The sequence below is a fragment of the Phocoena phocoena genome, chromosome 20 (assembly GCF_963924675.1).
Source record: "Phocoena phocoena chromosome 20, mPhoPho1.1, whole genome shotgun sequence".
Classification (NCBI taxonomy): Eukaryota; Metazoa; Chordata; class Mammalia; order Artiodactyla; family Phocoenidae; genus Phocoena; species Phocoena phocoena.
This window is the reverse complement of record NC_089238.1, coordinates 17427237-17445722: the sequence shown is the minus strand read 5'-3', so window position 1 is coordinate 17445722 and position 18486 is coordinate 17427237. Positions and strand designations below refer to the sequence as shown.

Below are 18486 nucleotides of genomic sequence, written 5' to 3'. Positions count from 1 at the left end.
GTGGGATCCTGGAACAGAAAAAGGTTATTAGGTAAAAGCTAAGGAAAGTGGAATAAAGTATGGACTTTTGATAATAACAACATATCAACACGGTTCATGGACTTCCCTGGTGGTGCAGTGGTTGGGAGTCCGCCTGCCAATGCAGGGATCATGGCTTCGATCCCTGGTCTGGGAAGATCCCACATGCCACAGAGCAACTAAGCCCATGTGCCGCAACTACTGAAGCCCGCGCACCCTAGAGCCAGCGCACCGCAACTACTAAGCCTGTGTGCTGCAACTACTGAAGCCCACACACCTAGAGCCTGTGCTCTGCAACAAGAGAAGCCACCGCAATGAGAAGCCCGCGCACCACAACGAAGAGTAGCCCCTGCTCATCGCAACTAGAGAAAGTCCGCACGCAGCAACAAAGACCCAACGCAGACACAAAAAAACAAAACAAAAACAAAAAAAACACTTCGTGAGTGGTGACCAGGTATCACAATCACATTAACAACAGGGGAAGCAGAGAACTTCTGTAATATTCCCGTAACTGTGCTGTGATCTAAACCTGTTCTAAGGGGAAGCAGAGAACTTCTGTAATATTCCCGTAACTCTTCTGTGATCTAAACCTGTTCTAAAGTCAAAAGTTTATTAATTGCCTAAAACACAGACACACAAGGCTGATAAAATTCAACATCCTTTCCTGATAAAATCTCCTAGTAAGCCAGGAAGAAGACACTTACTTCCTTAAACTTACGATAAATATTTATCGAAGATCAACAGCACCACTTTCAATGGTGAAACACTAGAGACAAATCCATGAAGATGCCTGCTGGCACCACTATTACCTAATGGGTTCTCCAGGGGCAATTCCCCCGGCATCTGAAAAGAAAAGGTCTATTTCTGTTGGCTTTGCCCCCCAAAAGCTCTAATTAGGGCTGCATCAACCAGGGTGCACATTTGCAGGAAGTCCTTCCCTCTGGTTCTTTGCCCAGCTTTCTGGCTGGATATCACGCTAGTTTATGTCCTAAATGTGCCCAGTTCTCGTTACTTTTTTTTTTTTCTTTTTTTTTCTGTACACGGGCCTCTCACTGTCGTGGCCTCTCCCGTCGCAGAGGACAGGCTCCGGACGCACAGGCTCAGCAGCCATGGCTCACGGGCCCAGCCGCTCCGCGGCATGCGGGATCCTCCCGGACCAGGGCACAATCCCGAGTCCCCTGCATCGGCAGGCGGACTCTCAACCACTGTGCCACCAGGGAAGCCCCTCAGTTACTTTTTAAGCAAAATGAGCTATCCGGGCTTTAAGCCACAGATCCCCACGACCCCTAAGACCCAGCTACATTCCCAGACACCGGGCTCTGCAGAACCTCTTGGTTCTCCTCTCTGATGTCAGCCCTGCAGACAGAGCAGGCTGGGTGGGCACATAGGACCTGCCCTGCCTGGTATCGGGGGGCCCAGGATGAGGTAAAGCCTGCTCAAAACCCCAGGAATTCTCCACCCAAGACGGCCCTGACTCTTCTGTCAGAAAGGGCTCAGCTCAAATACACCGAGGTGCGGCGGGGTGCAGGACTCATGGGCTGCCTTCCTGAGGGGTGCACCAAACAGATGGGGGTTTCCTGACTCTTTCGTGGTGGGCCGTGTGTGGCTCATCTGAGGAAGTGCTGGCAGGAAAGCCGCACCAGCCGCGCAAGGCGAGGCAAAGAGCCGGCTGGGCCACACCCAGACCTGGGGGTCTCAGCAGGCCAGGCCGCAGCCTAATCCCTCAAAGTGGCCGGCGAGAGTGAGTGACATGTCTGCTGTGGAGGGTGCGGGGCACTCACTGCCCAGACAGTGACCAGGACCACGGAGGAGGGCCCATCACAGCTGTCCTTACCCAGGGGCTCTGGTCTCAGTGGTTGCCTGGACCCAGACCTGCCGCAAAGGCCCCAGGCAAAATCTAGCACCTTCCTGAGGTAGATAACTGAGGGCAGTCTCCCTGAGGCCCAAGCTCGCCTAGGTTGAGACCAGATTACGTTGGACTACTCCAGGGAACATCTCCAGGACCTCCAGGAAAGCGGGAAGTAATAAGGGCCTCTTGGTGCCCTGGATCCCAGCATGACCCATGGGGGTGCTAAGAGATACACAGGGCCGTGTCTGACCACCACACCTAGCAGGCCAGGCAGAGAGAGACCCAGAGTGAGAGGAGGGCCACGCAGGCCCAGGCGTCTAAGAGACGGCCCCGCAGGGGTTACAGTGTACCAGGAGGGATGGGCAGAGAAAGAAGAGGATGCTAACCTGAGAGCAGGAGATGCAGCTCCTGCAGATCTGACAGAGAAGCTGGTCCAGACGAGAAGCGGGTGGGGTGGCAGTGCAAAGGGTGAGGGGTGGGCTCAGGGGTAGCTGTGCTGCGGAGGCCTGGGCGGGAGAGACAGAAAAGGTCGGACACACCGCCTACGCTCGCTGCAGACACAATCACCACGGCTTAGTAGGGGTGCAGGGTTTCCTGTAAACTCTCCCACCTTCCAATTACCCTCACTACAGTTAAATCTTCTAATCCTCAGGAAAAACAAAAAAACAGGCTTTTTTAACAAGAACACAGCAAGGATGTTTGCAGCCTGCTCCCTGGGTGGATAATCTGAAAAATCAACCACCGATCAAGCCACTGATCCAGCACCACGTGGCTTGGATGGAATCTGTGTGTGAGTGTGTGGTATGTGCATGTGATGTGGGACATGTGTGTGTGTGGTATGTGGTGGGAGTGTGTGTGTGTGTGTGGTTTGGAGTGTATGTGTGTGGTGTGTGTGTGTGTGGTGTGTGGTATGAGTGGTGGGGAGTGTTTGTGTTTGTGTGTTTGTTTTGGGGAATGTGTGTGTGTGTGTGTGGTATGTGGTGGGAGTGTGTGTGTGTGTGGTTTGGAGTGTATGTGTGTGGTGTGTGTGTGTGTGGTGTGTGGTATGAGTGGTGGGGAGTGTTTGTGTGTTTTGGGGAATGTGTGTGTGTGTGTGAGTGTGTGGTATGGGTGGTGGGGAGTGTGTGTGTGTGGTATGAGTGGTGGGGTGTGTGTGTGTGTGTGTGTGTGTGTGTGTGTGTGTGTGTGGTATGTGGTGTGAGTAGTGGGGGCTTGTCTGTAGGGGGGAGACCCCCACCCTGCAGCCCTGGGGAGAAGACCCTCAGGCCTGGTCCTGTCTCCCCGCCCCCAATCCGGGCCCAGTGGCCACACTGAACACACGGATTCCTGACTCGCTCCTTCCGGCCAAAGGGGAGAAAAAAGCAAGGCGACTCTGAGCACGGAGTAGCCCAGCCATGCAGTTCAGCATTAACAAATGACTGAAAGGAGTGAGAGAGTGGCATGGACATACATACACTACCAAATGTAAAATCCAGAGCTAGTGGGAAGCAGCCGCATAGCACAGGGAGATCAGCTCGGTGCTCTGTGACCACCTGGAGGGGTGGGATAGGGAGGGTAGGAGGGAGGGAGACGCAAGAGGGAAGAGATATGGGAACATATGTATATGTATAACTGATTCACTTTGTTATAAAGCAGAAACTAACACACCATGTAAAGCAATTATACTCCAATAAAGATGTTAAAAAAAAAATAACAAAGAAAACAGGTGACTCTTATTGTGGGCTGATGCCTGTGATGGAGCACAGGGAAACCCAGGCCTTGACAGGGGTCTCCAGATGTGGTCCGGTTGTCTGCCAAGAAGGACGCCAGCCGGGGGAGGAGGACAACGCCGTGTTGTCCCCTAGTATACCTCAGAGACCTCTCTGCCTGTTAAATGACTCCCACACTCCCCACGGGAGCTGCCGGGAAAGGGCCCGAAATGCCCCGTTCACAGCTTGGAGAGAAAGAGAGCGTCATTTCAGTTAAGGTCCCAGACCGTCAAAAACATCAAGTTATTAATCTCCTTGTGGCAAATGTGAACTGGGACCTGCTTACACAGCCAATTGAGCATGCTCTAAATTAGTGTTTGCCGGTAATTGATTCAGCTGCCAGCCCCATGCCAGCCGGCTGTAAGCCGGTGACGCCACTAACATTAAGTAACATGAGGAGGTAAAATGCACCGCCTGGTTGGGCCTGCAGTCAGATGCCATTAGCACCCGATTTACCCAAACATTAACGTCTTATTGGTTTAACACAATTTACCACACCTCAATTGCAGAAACTGATTTTCATTTTCCCTGGAACCCTGCTCACAGGCACAGCACAGAGGAGGAGTCTTAATAAATACCACCAGCTGGCTTCCTTGTTTCTAACATGCCTTCCAGATTTTATGACAAACCTTTGATGATAAAACAAAAAGATGAGGCTTAGAACTGGGTCTCCTGGCCAGCGGCCCTTGTCTGAGTCTGAGCGCCGTTGTGCCGGTGGTATGCCCGCCTCCCAGAAAATCAGCCCCAATCTCCCCCCCCACCCCCACCCCCAGGAGTCCCTGCCCTTCCTGCCCTGTGTCCCTCCGTGGGGCTGGAGCTGGCCATGCTCTCAGCAGAACGTCCGGAAGGTTCTAGGGATGCTCTTCTAAGCCAGGGGTCGGTGGCCTGCCCGGGAGTCGCTGCCCTGGACCTTCCTGGGCATCGGTCCAGCCTGTGTTAAGGAGGCCACACCTCCTGGGGAGCCCCCACCTGCTTTAGACATGATCTCATACTCCTACTTGGTTAAGAGAAGAATGCTGACGTTCACAGCGGGAGAGAAGACAGGAAAAAGTAGCTCAGGACATTTTCTTCTCTCTCCTGCCCATCCATCTAACCCGCCCACACGTATTTCCTGATACCAACTGTGGGGCAGACACTGCAGATTAACGAGATGGGGCCTCCGAGAGAAAGTTCCCAGGCTCCAAGGACACAGGACACAAAACAGCATCCTAGGCTACCTGGGCAGTGACATGCCTGCGGGGACAGAGAAAGTGACGTCGGCCCCCTCACCACTACAGACGCCCCCGGGCTCAGGCTGGCACTGGCAGTGGGTGGTGCCCTCCTCAAATCTGGCCAGGGACACCTCAATGTCCCGGGAGGACCATCTTCCCACTGTCTCCAGGGGGTGACACCATCTGCCTCCCAGGGTCACCCCTCCTACCTGCCCTTTGGGAACAGACTCTGTCTCTTGTCCTCATCATCTCTGCTTCAGCTTTTAAAACCCCTCCCCACACTCCACCCCGGGAACCCCCCTGCTCTCAGGTCTCAGGGACCCAGAGATCAGATGGCCCCCCTGCCGGGCTGAGGGTGCGAGGGTAGCCACTGCTTCCCGCCTGTACCCCCTACGGCCAGCCGCAGGGTGGGCATGACGCATAGTAGGTGCACCACAGGGCACACACCTGGCACGTTGAGCTGGATTAATGCCACTCAGCACCCTCAGGGCGGCTGCTTCTGGCCCAGAGCCTCGGGATCATTTCTCCGAGGGCCGCCCCTGGTCCACAGAGGAGGCGGCAGTGGGGCCAACCCGGGACGCAGGGTGGAGCGGAAGGCTGAGCCATTTGCAGACAAAGGTAAGATCTCCCCGGAGCTCAGCTCAACAAGAGGGTCTCCTCCAAACAACAGCCAACCGCAACGTGTAGACCCCGAATCCCAACTCATACAAACCAGTTCTAAGAAGATAGTTTCAGACAACATAAACTAGACATTTATAACATTAAGGATTCCTGTTAACTTACTTAGATGTGATAAGGACACAGCGGTTACATGAAAAGGAAAACCCTACCGTCATCCACTGAGACACCCACTGACGTATTTACAGGTAAAATGACACAATGTCTGGGGTTTGGTTTTAAATACTCCAGGAAAACAAAACGAAACAGAAAACCCTGATGGGGACTTCGACGTTCATTATACTCTTTGACGTGCGGGTGGGGGGTATTTGAAATTCGTCATTAAAAGAAAAAAAAAGACCTCTGTTACCTTGGGTTGGGAAGTAGGGAGCTGGGGGAGGTATGCTGAGTGACCAGCCCCTGGCCCAGAACTCACACCCAGGTTCCTCTGGCTCTGGGACACGGAGGACGGCTCAGGCCCCTGCCAGGAGCCACCCACCCAGGTTGATCTGGCTCTGGGACACGGAGGACGGCTCAGGCCCCTGCCAGGAGCCACCTTCGGAGCTGGACTCCCCGCAGTTTCGGGCACAATGCAGCAGTCAGCGTGGCTCCACACTGGAGCAAGCGAGTCCCGCTCCAATTTCTCGGTCGTTTTATTTGAAGCACCAGCTGTCGGTCACTATGGGCCAATTCAGCTGGGAACAGGTTTCTGGGCCAGTGCCAATCTGAGGGACCCACTGCCCAGCCCACCTCCCTGGCAGCCCCACAGAACTCCTCCTGTCCCAGGTTGGGGGTGGGGGCAAGGACCCGGGAATCCCAGAGCACGGAGGCAAGAGCTAGAGGGCTCTGCCCCTTCCCCCGTCCTCCTTGAGCTGAGCTGGGTCCTTGATGACTCATTTGTTCCATGCCCCCTCCTGGGAAGGCACAGCAGCGGGGCCTCTGAGGCCACGTTAACCTCTTACCTCCCAGGGTAAGGGGAAAGAAATAGAGAGGCTCCCTGGTTCAGGGCTCCTTTAAGGGTTATTAGACTTCGAGAAAAGCCGCCTACCCCCAAGCCACGTGACGGTGATTGTAAATGCCCGAGGTGCCCGCTGCCGACTCTGTCTGTACCTCGCCCTCACTCTGCACTGCTAAGGTGTGGAGGCAGAGCGGGCCCTGAGGGTACCTGGGGCAGACATGGGCCCTGCAAGGTGGGGAAGGGGCAGCGGCACCAAGCTCTGACAAGGCCAGGCAGGAAAGGGCAGCCCAGGGTGGAGGGTACAAGGTAAAACGCTTTTTCGTACTCACAACACTTCTGATAGCAAATATGTAGGTTTTCCACACTAAGCAATTGTCCACTTCTCTGTGGACACCTTCTGACACTAACTAACTGCCACAGTCAGTGCGGACCCCACAGGCTAAGTGCTCAGTCCCACGAAACTGCCCCCTCTTCAGGCACCAACCACAAGCCCAGGCCTCCTTTACCTCTGACCCATCGGCCTTAAATCAGGGGTTCCCACAAAACCTAGCCTTGGGTTTCATAATTCGCTAGAACGGCTCGCAGAACTCAGGAGAGTGCTTTACTTACTGATATCACTTTATTAGGAAGAATACAACTCAGGAAGAGCCAAATGGAAGAGAGGCAGAGGGCAAGGTGTGGGGGAGGGGCGTGGAGCTGCCAAACCCTCTCCAGGGATGCCAGCCTCCCAGCACCTCCACGTGTTCACCAACCTAAGCGCTTTCCAAACCCTTCGGTTTAGGGCTTATGCAAGTGCCATTACCTCCTTAGATACAGGATTGATTAAATCACTGGTCAGAACTCAATCTCCATCTCTAGTCCCTCTCTTCTCCCAGGAGGTCGGGGCCTCCGAGAGGCCCTCATTAGCATAAACTCAAGTGCGGTGGAAAGGGGCTTATTATAAAGAACAACAGATGCTCCTCTCTATCGGGGAATTTCAAAGGTTTTACAAGCTCCGTGCCAGGAACTGGGGGCAGAGACCAAATACGCAGTTCCTATTATGTCACAGGGGGAGAACCGGCAGCTTCGGTGTCTTCTCCCCACAGGGGCTCCCACGCGGTGCAGTCACTGGTGACAGTCGGGAATGGGGGCTTCCTGCCCTGGGAGGTGGCCGGGAGGGGAGCCACTGGGGCAGTTTGGGTCTGACCCCAGGGCTTCTTCACGCTGTGGGCAACAGCACGCTAACTGACCCCTGGGTCCTGGAGCGGGGCTGAAGAGCTGGCCAGGCCACACCCAGCACAGCAGGGCAGCCGTGGGAAGGCCCCGGGTGGCAACAGGCTCCCTGCAGCCTAACTGGAGCTGCAGGATGATGGAGCTCTCCGGAATGCTTTATGAGCCACTTAACCAACCCGCAACCCGGTCGTCCGAGCACAGCAGACATAACGGCAGTGTTTACACATAAAAATGGCAAAGCTGTTTTACCAGCGGCTTTCAGAGTCTCAATAGCAGCTATTTGGTAGCTTCCTGCAAATTGCAGCAACAAAGTCCACGCGTGGAATGATGGGGCACTAAACCACCCTGAAAAGTAATCAAAGACCATTACCGTCCAGCACTCTGCCAAGAGCCAGGGAGGTGGCCACAGTCGGAAGAAAAATCCTCTTTGCCCACGACGCCGAAGCCCTACTCCTAATCCCCGCTCAACCTGTGTGCCAGGCTGCCGCGTCTCATCTGTTACTTGCTCGGCGAACGTAAATTACTGTTTTTTTACATTTTAATCTTTACCCAGAGAAACACAACAGCTTACCTTTCCATCTCATATTCTTTCATTCCCACTTTTACAGCCTTCATTACCTGGAGGACGGATATTAAGCAAAGACATTTGTATTAAGGAGATAAGTAACACCACCTTATAAATAATGTATAGCATCTTTTCAAAAGAATCTCTTCTTTAAGAAAAAAAAAAGAATGATACGTGCACACAGTGGTGCAGAACTGTGACAAATCAGAACTTTTTTAAAGCTCCAAAGTCATATAGTTTATTTAAACCGCTCCGGAGCACTTCCGTTCAGAAGTCGATAAACACCTTGGGAGGCAAGTGAAGATTTAGCCAAGATGTGTTTGGTGAATACTTAATGCTCGGAAGCCTATGACAACTATCCTAAGAGGTTTCCTTCCTTATAAAACACAGAGAAAAGGAACTCGGAGAAGAGACTGTGCTGCCCCCAATGACCCCCATCTGTCTCCTGACACAACACTGCGATGTCAGTAAGCAGGTACTGGGCTATCCCAGTGGCCTGGACCCATTTCAAAAAATAAACTTCCTTATTTGCTTCTGCTCCTCAGGTAAAGTGGGAAGGTTTGGGAAAGAACCAAGTGAGGGTGTTTTCAAAAACTGGGTGATAGTAATAAACGTGCTTGAATCTTGGTTAAGGACCACAGATTCTTTCAAAGGAACTGGGACTGCCAGAATGCGAGGAGGGAAAGCTCTACTGTCCCGGAAGTCGGGACTTCTTGCTGGGAAGTTCCCTGAGGGTGGGTACCTTACGGTGAGGACAGGCCCTCCCTGCCCTGTCCCCACTGGGGAACAGTAAACAGCCAGCACTGTATCTCGGGTCTGCAGTGACACTTCCTGCCTGCTGGGGACCAGCGCCCCCCCAAGACCGTCCACCTGGACACCGCCGTCTTGCCCCACACAGAGCAATGCTGCTTCCCCAGCCCACCCAGAACGGCAGGTCCAGTGAGCCAGCGCCCAGCTTACCTCCTGGTGGGCCTCGCTGGAAATTTTATTGGTGTAGCGCAAAACCTCCAGCTCCATGTCTGTCTTGAAGACCCGGCTGCAGAAAGGAGAAAAACGAAGCAGCAAGTCAGCGACTTCCAGCAGGAGCTGGCAGACCCTTCCAGGGAAACCTCCACACCCTGCACAGCCTGAAGGAGCCCAGGGCTGCAGATGGGCCACCTGGGCATAGGATGGGGGCAGGATGGGCCACCAAGCCCCGGGAGTGATGAGCTACACTAAGCACGGCCCATCCCAACCCAACGCCAGCCTCAGGAGTGCAGGCTGTTTCCAGTTACAAGATCGGGAAGGCGCTGTGGGTGGCAGAAACCCAGATTCTGTAGCCGGACACACGGTGCTTCACTGAGACTCAGTTTCCTCATCCATTAAATGGGGATACAATCTACATGGCAAGGCTGTTGGACCTCAATCTTAAGTGTGCTGACTCCCAGGCCTCTGCCCAGATGGCTGAAGAGTTCTCCATTTCCCCCCACCACACCCACCTGTCCAGGCAGCCTTGGAAAACCATGTGACTCAGGCCCCCTGCGTGAGATAGGGTCAAGCTGGGAATGGGGACGGGGCGGTGCAACCAACAGACCCTGCCATCCTTTCAAGGCTCAGCTGTACCTCCTGCCAGCTGGACTCCAGGGGCGTACTGGGGTCCTCACAATAAGCTCATGTTAATTTGCCCAAAATTGGTCAGGTTTCTGGTCCTTGCAATCAATCTCAACCCCAAGTAAGCCTCCCGTAGAGAAGCTAAATAAATATTCTTTTTCTACTTCTACCCATTTCAAATAAGCACCTCCAGCTCACGGCATTTAAGTGGCAGTGGGCCCAGTCCTTAAGCGCATGGAATCCTCAGCGCATCCCTCATGGCCGACTGCTCCCTTTATGAAGGTGACCTGCCTTCACCAAAGCCCCCTCAAGACCGGCAAAGCGGAGTGTCATGATGGCAGATTAGCGCCTGCCCCTCCGTCCACAGCACACCCCTCGTCCAGCCACTGTCCACCTCTGAGGCCTGACGGTCCTGAGCCAGCCTCAGCCGAGGCGTCTGAGGATGGCAGGGAAGGCGCTCCCACCTGCACCATAGGCAGCTACCGACCTGTGCTGTCTCCACGATGCCCACGTAGGACAGCCAGCCATTCGTCGCTGGGAGGGGAGGAAGGCATCGTACAGCACAGGGACACCTTCCAGGGGATGTAGGAAAGACAAACCCCCAATCCACTGAGCCTTTCTCCAGATGAACATGCCTTCTTTTTTCTGGGGCAGACCCTGAAGCCTAAGTTTGCTCTTTACCATCATAAAGGTGCTCTGGCTCCACCTCGGGGCGCTGGGAGCAGTCCTACCCGCGGGAACAGAAAGCTGGTTCCCGCGCCCTGGAGGGTGTGGTCCAAATCCACTCACAGATAACCTAGCGGCCCCTGATGCTTCCTTCCTGCCCTGCTCGGCACCAGCCCGAGGATCTGTGAGCTGGGAGCGGGTCTCTCTATTCTCCGACGCAGTGACGGTGACGACCAGAGTGACAACACAGGTGGGAACCAGGCCCAGGCTACAACCGCCTCTGACCCCCTGCCTCTCTCTTCAGCCTAGAGCCCTGCTCCAGCCCTCTAGCCACCACTCCAGCCAACACTTTAGACCCCCTAGGACTTGTGCCCTTCGATCCACACAGGCTCGGCCGAACGCCCGCAAGGGATGAACCGAAGCCCAGGCCTGTGTGTGCAGGACACGAGGGCTGAGGGGGAAAGCACTCAGCTGGGCGGACGGCACAGCAAGCTGCCACCTGCCTCCACACACCTCAGCTCTGCCGGGAGTCACAGGGGGAGCATGCAGGCTCCTCTCAACTTCCTCCACCTCGGGGCCCTCCCAGGGCTCCTTGTCACGTGAACGAAGTCATCCCCTACTTCCTGGAGAACACAGAAGGCAGCAGGTGGGCGTACTCTCACCTCTTCTCCAAACTCCCAAGCCTTCCCCACCCCCATCCTCCCCTCTCTCCCCGCCTACAAGGGAAGGGGTGCCCTCTTGTCAGTGAGGCTCAGCCCCCCAACACACACACATGGGCTCAGATCCCAGCCCCCAGGCGCCTCTGTGCACCTACCGCTCTTACTGGAAGCTCCATGACCACTCACCTCCCCATCCAGCCAAGCTTTCCCCCCACCACCCAGCCACGCTTCCAGAAAGGACACCCTGACAGTCCTTGCCTCCGGAGAGGAGGGAGAGCAGCTTTTACAAACCTCCTCCCCATCTTCTCACTAACCCTCTCCCCTCCCCTCTTCTCCCTTCAGCCCCTGCCACTCTGCCAGCACTGCCTCACCAACAACCCCCAGGGTGCCAAACCCAGAGGCATTCCGTGACCTCCCGCGACGCCTGCCTCTGCTGGCACGTGCTTGGCTGCTTCCCTCCTCCAGCTCTGACGGGCCCTCCCCTCCCTGCCCCCCAGCCTTGCCGCTGCACCTGCCCCCCAAAGCCCCAGCTCCGGCACAGGCCTCTCAGCTGCGTCCCACCTGCAGGACCCCCCCAGGCACCTCCAGCTCATCAGGACAGAGACTCCCACCCTTCTGCAGGCTCCCATCTCCAGCCACACCTCCCCACCTCCCACTGCTTAATGCAGACACCTGGGCACCTCCCTCTCACCCGTCCATCACTCCCACATCCAACCGACGACCAAGGGCGGCAATTCCACCTCCGCAACCTCTCACGCCTCCCCTTTCTCTCTCCGTCCAGACCCCACTCTCTCCAGCCCTCTCCTGGCTCTTCTGGCCTCCAGCCCTGTCTGCTCCCCAACCACAGCTGGGGATCTTCGGGCAATGCAAATCAGACCAGGCTTTCCCTGGCTTCAAATCTTTAGTAGCCTCTAGATGTCGTCCAGATGAAGTTAAAACTCTATCCAGCGACCAGGAGGCTCTCTAGGCCACACCCTGCCTGTCTCCACCACGTACCCCCTCACCCCCGACAGAGACGCCTCTGCCTGGAACCGGCTCCTGCACATTCACCCTCTAGCCCCTTGCTCAGAAAGCGGGGAGGGGCTCCCTCCAGCCCCCTACCAGGCTAAATCCCTCCCTCTATTCCCTGGGCAGTCTATGTGAATCCTCAGTAAGCTATCACGCTTGTAATTTCCTTTTCATTTAAGTCTCCCCCTAAAAGCCCACAGCCCTGGGGGGCAGCATCCCAGGGCTAGAACAGTGCCTGGCCCAGAGCAGACACACCGTAACTACGGGTTAGGAACAGTGCCTGGGCATTGCAGCAAAGCTGGAAAACACCTTACTTCCAACCAGGAGACAGAATGGTTCATCTCGAAAAGAAAAGGAGGCCTCCTCCACCCGCCCTCCCTGGGCTGTTCACCAGGTCATCGTGGGATGTCGCACAGCCTGGCAGGCCCCGGTCAGGACAGGGCGTGGGGAACAGCCTCCCCAGGCCTCAGCAGTCCAAACTCCCACCACCACTGCCTCACCCCCAGCCACAAAGGCAGGAAGAGGCAGCCCCAGCCTCAGAAGCCCACTCCACAGGCTCTCCACTCGCCTCCTCCCTGCCCCATAGGCACCCTCAGTCTTGAAAAGAGCCGGGAAAAAGACTCCATCAGCCCAAGGAGAGAGGATTCTCGGAGCCCAGACCATGCTCCCTGCCTATCAGAGATGATAAAGCATGTTGAGCCACCGAGGCCCAGAGTCCTGCTTTCTTTCCGAATTTCACTTTGGGGAAGATGACAAACTAGGCCTCTAGCTGGTTGCCTCAGGACTTATTTTTTTTAGTCATGTTAAAAAAAAAAAGAAAAAAATCAAACTGAACCAGGGCAAAGGCAGTTCTCCAGTGAAGCTGGCCTGGCTGAGCACTGGCCTGGCCCAGTTGAATCCAAGCCTTAAGGGCCCTGAAAGTAAAGGCTGCTGTGTGCCGGCTCACCCAACCGTCCACAGGGCACTCTGGGGCTGAAGTCTCGCCCCGGTGCCAGGCGTTCCCGCCTGGCCCCGTTATCTCCACAACACAAGCACCAGAAACTGTTTTTAAGATCACGGCACAAAACAGTAAGACTTTCCGGCATTCTGCACAGTTTCTCCTCATCTGCAGGAAGAATTCACCGCCCTGAATCTGAGGAGGCTATTTCCTTTACTCCCCAGCACAAAAAGGCAAGGTAGGGGGATTCTGCTGCGGTGCAGCCTCTGTAGGCCCAGTCGCCTTGGAGTGAGGGATTCTGAGCGTCACACTCAGCCCCCGCCTTGTCCAGCCCAAGGACATGTGGGGTGGTGGTTAGAAATATCATCTGCAAGGCCTCTATCCCCAGGGGAGGATGAAGGTCACCTCCTCCAGGAAGCATGAGAGGACCAAGGCTCAGGACAGGACAGCACTGATGCCACTGAAGACACCTGCGCAGGATTCCCCAGGTGGTGCAGTGGTTAAGAAGCCACCTGTCCACGCAGGGGACACGGGTTTGAGCCCTCGTCTGGGAAGCAGCTAAGCCCACGAGCCACAACTACTGGGCCCACGTGCCACAATGACTGAAGCCTGCCCGCCTAGAGCCCATGCTCTGCAACAAGAGAAGCAACCACAACGAGAAGCCCCTGCACCGCAACGAAGAGTAGCCTCTGCTCGCCACAACTAGAGAAAGCCCGTGCGCAGCAACAAAGACCCAAAACAGCCAAAACTAAAAATTAATTAAAAAAAAAAAAGACATCTGGGCAGAAGGCAACTCAGGCTCTTCCGGCAGCAAGAGGAGGTGCCCGACGTGTGCAGGAGATGAAGGCACTGAGGCAGGGTCCCCAGCTCATGGCCAGGCCTGTGAGCATCACCACATCAAGGGGGCTGCTCAGGGAGAAAGGCAGCACCACGGGCAGGGGGGCGGGGCTGAAGGCACAGAGTCCCCTGCTACTGGCCTGAAATGACAAAGACTGGACCAAGCTGAGATTCATGTGTGCAATCTTTTTCTTCCTTAAAGAGTCACAGGTCACAAAACTGCCTCTGGGCATTAAATGAAGGATTAAGGCATCAATTAAGTGAGGTCTGAATGCTCCACTGATTAAAGTAAGTAGCAAGACAGGATGAAGTATTTCCAGAATCCGTCTCTAAGCATCAAAGTGCCACAGTGTTGCACAAAACCCATCTGAAGGGACAGGAATTCCATCTCTCCCGGAGATGAATGTGCAGGGACTTCTGCGGGAGAGGAGTGCGGGAATCCATACCGCATGACCCCCATGGCCATTCCTTCCCTACCCTGCGAGCCAGGGATTCAAAGGGTAAAATCCCAGCACAACAGGAGGGACAGAAAGGAAAGAGCTGGCTGGAATTACATATCCTCAGGAAGCTCAATCCATAAGTCCTCTCAGAGAAACCAGGGCCAGGAAGAAAACGGTGGTTCAGCCCGTGGTAAGCTGAGTGTGCCTGAGACCTGACCGGGGCCAGGCAGTCGTGAGCCACGTGCAGGGAGAGCTGGGACCAGGGCCTGACTGTTCCCACATCCTGGGTCCAGCCTCCCGGTGCACAGTAAGCCAGGTTCTCCCCACTACTCTCAGGTCCCCACTTTCCACTTGGCCTTCTCGTTGACTTAGGGTTAAATGCCTATTCACCGGGAGACAAAGACAGCAAGCCTACTGGAATACTTTTCATATACACACCAAGCATCAGTCATCATCTAGGTACCTTTTCTAATTTGGGACACATTACCCAGGATGCAGGATCCTGGTGCGTGTCTGCCCCAGATCATCCACCCCTCACCGTCTCCCGTGCACAGAAAGGCAGGGGAACAGAAATAGACAGCTTACCTCGCTGCCTGAGGAATACACGCAGGCCACCTCCGCTCCGTGTAATTAACAGCTCTAACACTGGCATGACACCGACTCAAGTTAACACGGCCTCACTTAAAACCCGAGAAGGCGCGTGGCAACGGCTGACATGCTTGCTTTTCTGTGATGCTTCCAGAGGTGCTTAACTGAAATCCACAGTGCCAAGCTATTAGACAGCACAGAAGTATCTCCTTTTATTTCCTACCCCACCTTCAGATCAATTTAATCATCTGCTGAACAGGAATGCAGAACCACAGACTAAATTATGGAAGTGAGAGACGCCTGCTCTTATTAAGTTTCAACTTTTGACCTCCACGTTCAAACGGCAAGACCTAGCACAAGCAAAGCAATGATCAGCCATGATCTCATGTTTGTGGGGAAGGAGAGTACGATTATAGAGGAATTTACAGAAAATCAAAAAGGTACCGCTTGAGAGAACGGAAAACAATAAAGCCGTCACCGAAAGGAAATGAATGACACCCAAACACAAATGAGAAGTGAAGCTCCCCCTGTGCTGGGAGAGGCTGCCTGTTGCCTCCTAATCAGACAGGCTCTGGGAAGGATCCCAAATCCCCAGCTCAGCCGCTACCTGGGAGCTGGGGTACACGTGGGTGGCAGGGCGCCGCGCTGGGGGAGGCTTGGCGGCACGTCCCCAGGCCCTCCACCCCACCACACCCTGGCCTCCACAAGATCTTTTCTGTGGGTTCTGAGCAGGTCGGATGGCCAAGAATGAGCCGAGAGAGAGGCTGACACGCAGGCAGCACCCCCCACTCCTCAGGGTACTCCTCAGAGCCACATGGGGCAGCGTCAGAGCCTGGAACCATCGGCCTGGGCTCAGCTCCTGGCTTTTTCTTGGTCAAATCACGTTCCTGTGCCTCCGTGTGCTCACCTGTAGCATGGGGATAGTCAGAGTCCTACCTTATAACATAAATACCTCTTTTTTTTTTTTTTTTTTTTTTTTTTTTTTTTTTTTTTTTGCGGTACGCGGGCCTCTCACTGCTGCGGCCCCTCCCGTCGCGGAGCACAGGCTCCGGACGCGCAGGCTCAGCGGCCATGGCTCACGGGTGCAGCCGCTCCGCGGCATGTGGGATCTTCCCGGAGCGGGACATGAACCTGTGTCCCCTGCATCGGCCGGCGGACTCTCAACCACTGCGCCACCAGGGAAGCCCCTAAATACCTCTTTAAATAAGGTGACGGGTGCCAAGTGCGTAGCATACCTTGCATAAAGGAAGTCCCAAAAGGTGACGGCGTGATTACTGGGATGTGCTGCCACTTGGCTTTTGCTCTCACCCAATCCTTGAGCCATCCACCAAGGGAGACCACGTCCACTCTGCAGGTGTGGAAACTGAGGCTTGGTGTTATACACTGAACACTGTGTTGCCCCCAAATTCACAGGCTGACACCTATCCCCAGCGTGATAGTATTTGGAGGCAGGATCTTTGCGGGGTGCTTAGGTCATGAGGGTGGAACCCTCACGAATGGGATTGGTACCCTTATAAAAGAGACCCTGGAGAATTCCCTCGCCCTTTCCGCCATCTGAGGACACAGAAAGAAGACGGCCGTCTATGAACCAGAAAGTGGGTCCTCACCTTGGCCTTGGACCTCCCAGCCTCCAGAACTGTGAGAAATGAATTTCTGCTGCTCATAAGCCACCCGCTCTATGGTAATCATTAGGCAGCTGAATCTTCACGTCCGTGCTGTGAGTTAGGCATTACTACGTCCCCATTTTATAGATGAAGAAGCTGAGGCTCAGAGGAGTTAAGTGACTTCCTGAGGTGGGTGGGCTGGGGTGAGAGTTTGGATATGCCCAACTGGATAGTTTTTCCATTACCCCAGGTAACTTCTCTCCACGGGCCGAGAGGGGGGCGTTGGAAAAAGCATCCAGGACAGGGGCCCAAAGATACATCAATGAGCCATAATTTAATACCATGGAAACCCAGTCTCTCCTGTAAATGAGGGGCCTGCCCGCCATTCCACCCAGAATCCTTCCTTCAGTTACCAGAGGAGGGTGATGACGGTGACTCACATGGCTCCCACCGAGAATGACTGCAGTCACTACAGAGGCCAGAACACACGCTGCTAAAACATACCCCTGAGGCAGTAAGGACAATGTGACATTTCTAAAATAGTTCCACTGCCATCAAATGCCAAAGAAGTCCTTTCTGCTGCTGGCTTTAATAAAACTGGGAAGTATCTTATTAACGCAGCATCTACCTCAGAGCCTTGGAAATGTCACCAGAATTAACGCATGCTTGTCCCAAAGTGACGAACTAACGACTCGTCCCTCAGGAGATGCTGGGGTGCACAACCCAGCCCTGGTCTCCAAAGCACTCAGAATGTAAGCGGCCACAAGGGATGCCACATCTGGGACATAGGTGGACGCGGTCCCTGAGTATCCAGGGTTTATTCTTCTGCCAACTGGGGGCTACGGAAGGGCCAGGCATTCGTTACTTCATCAAAACAAGAAGAGGTGGCTGTGAACTGGAAGGACACAAGCCCCCATGCTCACAGTGTGCGGCCAGGATGGGCACCGGGCCAGGGCTGCCGACAGAGCTGCTGGCCCGCCCACCCTCCAGCTCTCGCAAGGGTCAGTATCGATGCCTGTCGACAGCCCTCAGATCTTCGCCTCTGGCCCAGCCTCTCTCCCGCCGGCACCTGCCTCAAATTCAACACACCACGGCAGTCCCTCACCTGCCAAAGCACCTGCCCCATCTTGGTGACATACCACCCAGCTGTTCAGGACAAAACCCCAGAGTCACATTCAACTCCACCCCACTCAGATGTCAAGGCCGGTTCCTCCCAGGAGCGTTCCCCTTGACTGCCCCTTACTCTCAACTCCGTCACCTACCTCTCCACGGCCACCTGGACCCTGCAGCAGCCTCGTAACTGGCAGCCTGCTCCCACTCCTGCCCCGCAGCTTTAAAAAACGCTAACCTGGGCTTCCCTGGTGGCTCAGTGGTTAAGAATCTGCCTGCCAATACAGGCGACATGGGTTCAAGCCCTGGCCCTGGAAGATCCCACATGCCGCGGAGCAACTAAGCCCACGCGCCACAACTACTGAACCCACATGCCACAACTAGTGAAGCCCATGCGCCTAGAGCCCACGCTCCACAAGAGAAGCCACAACAATGAGAAGCCCGCGCACCACAACGAAGAGTAGCCCCTGCTTTCCACAACTAGAGAAAGCCCGCGCGCAGCAACGAAGACCCAACAAAGCCAAACATTTTTAAAAAACAACAACAAAAAAGCAAACCTGATCCTACCATTCTCCTGCCTAAATCCTTGAAGGTTTCCCCTGGTTCCCATTTCTCTCAAGACAAAGTCCAGGCAGACCCACGGCCCACCCGGCCCCTGCCCGTCTCTCTAACCAACCTCAGGGGCCACTTCCGCAGTGTGTGGCTCTAGTCTGGCCACACAAAGCCGCCAACGTTTCTTGTCTCCAGCCTTTGAACAAGTGGCCCCTTGGCCTGGATCGCACTCTCCTTCTCCCCACTCTGCGCTTCCCCCAAACTCAACGGCTGACTC

General features: G+C 54.9%; 1 protein-coding gene across 3 annotated transcripts in view; it reads right to left on the bottom strand.

Annotated features, from left to right (window-relative positions):
- Positions 1-18486, bottom strand: part of PEPD (peptidase D) — a 115171-nt gene that overhangs the window by 60722 nt on the left and 35963 nt on the right. For 2 of the 3 annotated variants that reach the window (XM_065898709.1, XM_065898711.1), the window contains 2 exons: positions 9179-9254; positions 8225-8271 (listed from right to left, as the gene is read on the bottom strand). The exons of the other annotated variant lie outside the window; for it this stretch is intronic. In XM_065898709.1, coding sequence (XP_065754781.1) covers positions 8225-8271; positions 9179-9254 — 123 coding nt within the window. The remainder of the gene's footprint in view (positions 1-8224; positions 8272-9178; positions 9255-18486) is intronic. 3 annotated transcript variants of the gene reach the window in all.